Source organism: Cajanus cajan, chromosome 5 (genome assembly GCF_000230855.2).
Source record: "Cajanus cajan strain Asha chromosome 5, NIPB_CcT2T_4, whole genome shotgun sequence".
Classification (NCBI taxonomy): Eukaryota; Viridiplantae; Streptophyta; class Magnoliopsida; order Fabales; family Fabaceae; genus Cajanus; species Cajanus cajan.
The window spans coordinates 55183807-55192806 of NC_138521.1; the positions used below are offsets into that span (position 1 = coordinate 55183807).

Consider the following 9000-nt stretch of genomic DNA (forward strand, 5'->3'; position numbering starts at 1 on the left):
GATAATTATGTATGTGAATGTGGATATATGTGTACATTTTTGTGTGATGTTAATGTGAGTTATTCTATATTGTTCCTATGAATGAAATTTCTATATATATATATATATATATATATATATTGTTATGTGTTGCTTATGCTTGGTTTATAGCTGCCTATCCTTATCTCACATTGAGAGAGCAAGAGTAAGACATATGACGCTCTCCCGTTTTGTTTGTATTGTTGTTTTTGTTTGGCTGAAGGCCATTGTAGGGGAGGATCACTAGGGGGATGATATTAGTGATGAGACTTAGTCTTGTTCTCTTTGGGAGGAGCTTTAATAAGATGTGACATATCGAAACATTGGGTTATAGTTCTTTGCTTTATGATGTTAAGATTGATTTTATTACATCTTATCAAGGAAACTTCGTTAGCTTATTTTGAATTTGTAATGACCTTTGAAGAACCAATTTGATTTTAATTTGTTTTATTATTCATGTCATTCATGTTTTAAAGCTTGCTTTGGAACTTGGTTTAGTTTGGAAAGCAAATGTGAGTCTTCTATCCATGGGTGCTTTTATGAACCTTTTTTCATTATTTATAATTAAAGTTTCTTATTAAACAAAATCTTTATTGTTTTATTGTTATTGATGAATATTAGCTAGAGGGGTAGAGGTTGTCATAATAAATGTCATCACCATTACCATTGTTGTGAATGTGGATTAGATTATGGTGAATGATTGAATGATTTAAATGGTATGTAATTGGCAAATTGTTGCAAAAGGTAAATCGTTTGAGTATGTACACTGATCATATGCTACTACATTGAATCTTGTGTGACATGTATCGTAAGTGCACAAATCGACAAATCATTACATATATACATTGTATATACTTTGACTGACATTGCATGCATGCAAATCATAATCTATGTCCATCGCATCTCGTGTATGAATGCATTATTTATTGAGTGATTGAGATGAATGAAATATAATTGTGAATAATGTATTGATACCTTATTGTGAATATTTAATTGAATATATATATATATATATATATATATATATATATATATATCTTATAAGGATATATCTGTTGTGTTCTATGCGTTTAGCTATCTGACCTTATTTTACATTGTGGGTTAGAGTGAGATGTTTCTCACTTCCCTTGTTTTTATGTTGTTTTTTTTATTTATGTTGATGCAAGTGAGACTTATCCGGATGTTGTTGATGATAGTAGTTACGAGACTTAGTTCTTGTGTGAGAGTACTCTGATAAAATATGTGATATCGGGACATAGTTTTAGGGTTGTTCATTTTATTGTCATTTACTCTAGTACAAGATATTGAATTACTTAATTATGTGTTATTTTTTTTTTAAAGTTTTGTTAGAAAATTTGTTATGAGGAGTTTGTTATGTGGTATCTTCTACCATATTGAATTTTATTTGGTTAAATATTTAAGCATGAACTTGGCTATTTGGATTAAAATATTTTTGTTCTATAGTTAATGTAATATAAGGTAGAAAGTGTCACATGATAATTAATAATTTTTTAAACATATTTTTAACTTATAAATAAACTAGTTTTAATTTATAATTTTTATTCTGAGAACTTAATCTCTACTTATCCTAATAACAGGAATGTCAAATTGATAACAAAAATGTCAAATTTCATATGGGACTACAGGGTTGCCCTCTAAGTCACATCTTACACTGCTGCTACCGCAAAAGCCTATCAATTTTATACACAATTTTAACATGTAACAGTTGGTTCTTCGTCCTCGATGTGGTACATAAATATTTGACAATTGAATTATTGTATGATATTGAAATCAAAAGATTAAATACTCTGGGCTCTGGATAGTTAAAAATTAATTTTAAAGTAGAAGAATGCTTGCTCCTGGAGATCCAGATACTATTGGCATATTAGTGGCAACTTAGATAATATTCTTTAAGTAACATGTCCTTGTTACCGATTTCAACCAAATAAAACATGACATGCATAACAAAAGTCAAAACTTAAAAGTATCAAAATCGAGTGAATAGATATTAAATTTGACAAAACAAATTGCCCCCTAATCCTAATTTTTATATAAAAAATATAAAAAGCAACACATTTTAATAAGATTTTATAAGCATTTAATTTTAAAACTTATATTAAAATTGCTAATAAACAATTATAAAAATTTCATATAAATTTAAAATAAATAATTAATACTTTATCACACCACTTTATTTCAATATATATAATATGTTCTTTATAATTATGTTACACATTTTTATTACTATTGTAATGACTTGTTTTGATCCTTGTACTATATGACACAATTATTAACAGTGAAAAATATCTAGCTTAAGACTATAGACTCACAAATACGAGAAACATGTATTATATTGCATGCATATAAAGATAAATAACTACATAAATATATGCAATATAAATACAATAATCCAGTAAATATAATCTATACATCTTAAGTTATCAATCAAACAACTACTATTATCTTTACAAATCTACCTTTATCACGTAGTCAAAAAAACATCTAACTCTAATGCTATTGCATGACTTTCACTACAGCACTTCAGACCTATCCTTGTCCTACTTCCATACCATGTATAATCATCGAAATCTAAACCACATGAAAATACATAAGAGTAAGCTAGAGTAAAAAGAAAACAACAAATATACAACATGAAAATGTCACATCATCATCTCATCTTCAACAACACAACACAAGGTATCGCATTATGCAACATAGACCAACACAATAACTTAGTTTCAACACAACAACACATTTCATCACAGATCAACACATCATATGAACAACACAATCAACTTAACACATCATATGCTTAACACAACAATTATATGCGTCATCACCCATTTCAACTAGGAGATCTCCTACTACACAAAGTGAGCAATTTAAGTGGCTTGACCCTACCAAATTAAAAACACAGGGTGATCTTTTTGGGCTTGCTAGATCAACAATAATTTGGATATAAATATCCACAACACAACAACACGATTTCCTAAATATTTCCACTTAAACAAGGAAGTCTAATGCTATTGTCAAGGTAGAACAATTGGATATGGGCCTACCACAATATTAACTAGCTTAACTAAGCCTTCTATTAGATTAGCCCACCGACTACCCTCCAAGGACTAAGCCTTTCTAATACTCGATTAGGAACTAGGTTCCCGACTTCGTACTTTACTCAGTTGGTCAATTATAATTAGTATAGTTTTACTTGACCCCTATACTATGGTCGCTTCATATACGTGTGTTTTGACCTTACCTACACACGATACCAAAAAGTCCTAAAGGGGTATCAACACAATATTCACTTTAAGGGTAAACTTTCCAAGAAGGATTTTCAACAAATTAGGCCTTCGGAGCACCACAACACAATATTCATACAATAAGATATGCAAATTTTGAAAACTTCCCCTTTAGTCCTAAGTAGCCAACACAACTCAACAACATGACAACTTTTTATATATTCAACACAACAACGAAATCAACATGCAACTTTACATCTCACAACTCAATCATCACTACTCATACTTAGCTCATTAATCAACTTACATCTCAACAATACATATATTCAACACAATATATAGTCAACATACAACTCTGTAAACACACAACTCTCAGCTCATATCTACTTCTTAACTAATGACTCATAACATAATCATCACATACTACTTCATTTTTGCAGTTCATTCATAATTAATCAGTTAACAACTTAAATAAATAAGTATTTAATACTTCATCAACTACATCATATTACTCTTTAGCTATGAGCACTTGATGCTACTCACCTTGTGCCCAGCACCATCCAGGCAAGGAGTCTTTTGCCTCGCCCATGCCCAACGTTATATAGCATGTGCTTAGTGTGGCTAAGACAGAGGTCCTTGAGACCTTGTGACTAGTGTGGTAAACTACCTTGTGCGACCCTATTTCAGGCAAAAAGACTCTGCCTGATTTTTGCCCAGCGTCACCACCTTGTCGCTCGACAAAATCTATACATGGAACTCTAGCTTAGCCACGTTGGGTGCCACTCAACTTTGGGCTCGGCGTCACCAAGTTAGAGAGTTCTTATGGTTCTCACACCTGACACCATTCAAACCACGCTTGATGCTATGCCATCCCGAGACAAGTTTCTCCCCTCACACTTAACACCACCAATCTTGCACTTGGTGTGGTTGAGATAGAGAGCCCCAAGTTAGAACAGTGATTGACGTCATAAAGGCGTGTCCAACACAACATCATAATTTTGTATATGTAGAACCTGATTTTGAGTAATCCAACAAGGTTCTAACACATGCAACATGAAATAACAAGTATATACATCACAATCAACTCAAAAATGCTCTCAAATTCAACATGCAACAAGATTTTGCAAAGAATCAATGATTATAACCAACAATTAAAAAAATTCCTTATTCCAACATGTTTCCCTCTTCAATTTCATCATCATAGCCACACATAAGGAGATTCCACACTACACACATCTCAGAAATGGTTTTCCAATCCCCAATGCATACATCACACATAAACTTCCAACTTCCCATACCTCAGGGTAGCTCGGGGTCCGAGGTAGAAGAAGGAGAAGAGAATTGTCACACTTTGAAGATCCCATAAATTGATTCAAGATTCCTACTGACATGAATCACAAACAACACAACTTAGATAAGGATTAGAAGAAGAAGAAGATAATAAGATTGAGAGAAAAAGAGCTCACAGACTAGAAACATTCTTTCTAGAATCCTCTCTCTAGAAAGTTGAAGAGAATGAGTTTATGAGACTCTATTCAAATAGAAACCTTATATACTTTTTCCTCCGGGGTCGAACTGAATCTTTGCCTAGAGAAACTCCCTTCTCAACACCACCCAAGCTCCTAAGGGATCCTTAGATCCTTGAACCTCTCAACATTGATTAACAACTCACTCAACAATATAAAATGACTAGAAGTAATATAACACTATCACACCTTACAGTGTTACAAAGTATAAAACATAAAGAAAATAATATAGAAAAAAATCTAATGAACAAGCTACATAATTTTTTCTTTAACTAACCAGTCTGCAACATAGTTGCCTTGTCTCAAGGTGTATTGAAAAGAAAGGTCCTAGAAAACTGCCTGAAGGAACATATAACAATAATAATGGTAGCACGAGGATGGTAAACCTCAACTCCATATAGGAAATGAGTTCAAGTGAGATAGGTGATTCAATCTTACAAAGTAGAAACATATAACCTACTTCTTTTGCTATTTTGAATCTATAATAAATCGCATAAAGTTCAACTATGGAATTAGTTGCAAACTTGCAACTGCCTTAATAACCACATAATCAATTATTCTGTGAGTAACGAACCGTGCCACCAAAATCAATTCGAACAAATAAACTGTCATTTGTATAAAGTTTAACAACTTCATCAAAAAGAGATATCCATTAAACAAAAGTAATAGATTTCACTCAATTCAAAATCAGGAAAGCTTTTTAAAATGTTCAAAACAACTTTATTTATAAATAAATATAAAAGCATTATCAATATATATGAAACTAGGTTCCTTATTTTTTTTAGTTGCATTCGATAATTCAAGTAAACCCAATTCTTTTTTTACATTTGCAATAAGATCTAATATTATTTTTTTCCTTCTATTTTTACATTAAAAAATGACATTTCCATATCGGAATACATGTTCTATTCTTTGTTTAATTAATTAAAAAATGAGTTTAAATGTATTTTTTATATTCAAATATTATAATTATGTGATATTGTTTATCAAATTTCAATTGAGTAAATTAAGTCTTCTAAATATAATAATTATATAATTTTAGTTTATTCGTCAATTTATTATTAAAAATTTAACGGAAAGTAGTTTAATAGATGATATAATAAATAATGAAACACAGAAATGACATCGGCATGACCATGCACACTATTTAAATTTATTTAAAGTAATAATATTTATCATTTAATCTCAATAATAATTAGACACTAAAGTGAAACCCTATTTTAACTCATAATTAATTCTTTATACATCAAACAAACCATAATCTATTTTAATTTCTTTTGAGTCTATTTTACAATCAACTAAAACAAAGATATCAGGATAATTTATATAATATTAATAGTTAAATTATATAATTATTTATATTTCAAAATAAGATATATTTAATAATTAATAAAGTTATCAAATACATTTAAAGTTTATTTGTATTAATATTTTTCCTTTTAACCAAAATTAATTATTATTTTTTAATAATTATGTAAATAAAATTAAATTTGTTTATAACAATAAGTAATAATAATAGCGTGACAATATATAAAATTTCTATCGTGTGATATCTAATAATAAATAATCATATATGATAGTTTATTAATATCTATAATAATTATTTTAAAAATATTTTAGATATTAAATTTTTTTACATAAATAATATATAATAATTAAACTTTTAACATTATTAATTAACTTAAAATAAATAATAATAATATAAATTAATTAAAACACGTCGATAATACATGACTTTTCATAGTATCATTCATTCATATATATATATATATATATATATAATAATAATAATAATAATAATTTATTAATTTTTATAATATTCAACTTAAAAGTTATTTTAAAAATGATTTTGTATATCAATAAAAATGTAAAAACTTGTATGCAAATAATGCACAACAATTAAACTCACAATATTAATAATTAACTTAAAAGTGAGTAAGTTTTATGCACAACAATGAACTCTAATATATCATAAAATATAAGGAAGACTTAAATATATTTTTAATTATTTAAATTTAGGATAAATTTAGTTTTAATTTTTCAAATTTAAAATTAATGTATTAGTTTTCTAATTTTAAAAATATTATAATTCTTTAATGTTATCAATAACATAACTAATAACCAATAGAGATAAGTTAAAATATTCGAGTAGAAAAAATATTAATAAATAAATTTTGTACTTTTATTTGATAAATTCATTAATGATATTTAAGTATAGGAATTAAAATAGATTTTTTAAAATTAAATAACTAAAAACTTTCAGATATCAATCTATATTTAATAAATTAAAAATATATTTAAATATACCATGAATGACATAATTGCAAAAACGAAAATTTATAAATATTTTACTTAATTTGTTTGTCATTTTTAATTTTTTGAGCTGCAAATTCGGTACTTTTATAAAATTATCAATAATTTATGAAGCAACTTTAATCAGTTATCTTCACATTTTGAACAAATATAAAGCATTTCCCTATGTGAATGATATTGAGTTGTCATGTATTTATTTAATAATTAAAAAAATAACCTAAACGGCTCTACAGTTGCTAAAGACTAATGGTGTGTTTGGATGAGAAATTTATATGGGGTAATTCATTTATTTGAAGAATTTCAAATTTTTTGAGGTGAAATGCTTTGTTTGGATGAGGAATTTACAAAGAATTTGAAATCCAATTATTTGTGAAATTTCTTAAAATAGTAGAGTTTCAAATTCTTCCAAAAATGGGAGAATTTGAAATTCCTCATATTTGTTTTTCTTATTTCACCTATATATTTTATCTTATCTCTTCATTTTTTTAATTATTAGATATTCAAAAATATTTTTAAAATTGTTAAACATTATCTAATATTAATTGCTAAAATTATTAAATATTATCTAATATTAATTTTTAAAATTAATAAATATTTAAAAATGGATTAATATTTATTTTTATAAAATTTAATTTAAAAATCTCAACATATAAATATATTTTTAAAATCAATTTTACTATGATAGAATAAAATTATCATATTCAACCTAACAATTTAAAATTTAAGAAATTTGAATTGACTCATCCAAACAAAATATTTTAAGAATAATAGAAATTGAAATCAAAGTAATTCAAATATCAAGAATTTAAAATTCCTTGAATTTGTAAAATTTCTCATCCATACACACTATAAAGAGTACACACATATTCATATTCACGTGATTTCGCCACCTGAGTTCGCAAAAACATACCCAATTGGCGCATCAGTTACACGTAACGTGAGTCCTTATATGCTTTGCGTGGCGGTTCACCGCTTAAAAGTAAAACCTGTTAGAAAAGAAAACACAAAAGATGAGTTCCCAGAAGAACAATGACACCAGCTACCCACCTTCGGAGCCGAAACCCTGCGCCAACAACTGCGGTTTCTTTGGCACTCCCGAGAACCTAAACCTCTGCTCCCAATGCTACATGGAGCTTTGCATCGAGGAGGAGTTCGAAGACCTAGACTCCATATACGGCAATGTTGTCATGGCGCTTCCTGCGCCCAAGCCATCCTCACCGGTGATGGGCTTGGTTGGACCGTCCACTTCGTCCAAACCGGTAAATCGGTGCTCCATTTGCAATAAGAAGGTGGGGTTGACGGGGTTTGTGTGTAAGTGTGGGAGTACTTTCTGTGGGACGCATCGTTATCCAGAAGAGCACCAGTGCAGTTATGACTTCAAGGCTGCCGGAAAGGAAGAGATTTCCCAGGCGAATCCAGTTGTGAAGTCTGACAAGGTCAAAAGGATTTAGGTTCTGCTTGGATTGCTGAGTGACTCATATACTGCATGTTCCTGGTTCTTAATTTTAAGACCGATGATTCTCTCTATTTAGTATCTATGTCGTGTTTAAATAATTTCAACTTCAAATCTATGAAATTTTATTAGCCATTTAGTGTAGTTTATTCGAATTTTACTATTAAAAGTAGAATCTTACATCTTGTTTGTGATTTAAAATCTAGTGAAAAATTTGTATGCTTATTTTCTTCTATATATATATATATAGTTTTAAAGTTTTTATTTTCATTAGTATGATAAATTTAGTCTTGTATGGTTTATTTTCATTTGTTTGATGATCAATTGGGTCTGTCCTTTAAGGTTTTAATCTCAGGGACTTGGATCTATCTAGTTATATCTATTTTGAGATTCATTCTAAGAAGGTTTTGTGAAAACAAAAGAGTGAGAACACTACGAAGGAGAGATACAT

General features: G+C 28.7%; 1 protein-coding gene across 1 annotated transcript; it reads left to right on the forward strand.

Annotated features, from left to right (window-relative positions):
* Nucleotides 1-7996: 7996 nt before the first annotated feature.
* On the forward strand, nt 7997-8791 carry LOC109809921 (zinc finger A20 and AN1 domain-containing stress-associated protein 7). The gene has a single exon (XM_020373346.3). The coding sequence runs from the start codon at nt 8107-8109 to the stop codon at nt 8545-8547; it is 441 nt and encodes a 146-aa protein (XP_020228935.1). The 5' UTR covers nt 7997-8106; the 3' UTR covers nt 8548-8791.
* The last annotated feature ends 209 nt before the right edge of the window (nt 8792-9000 follow it).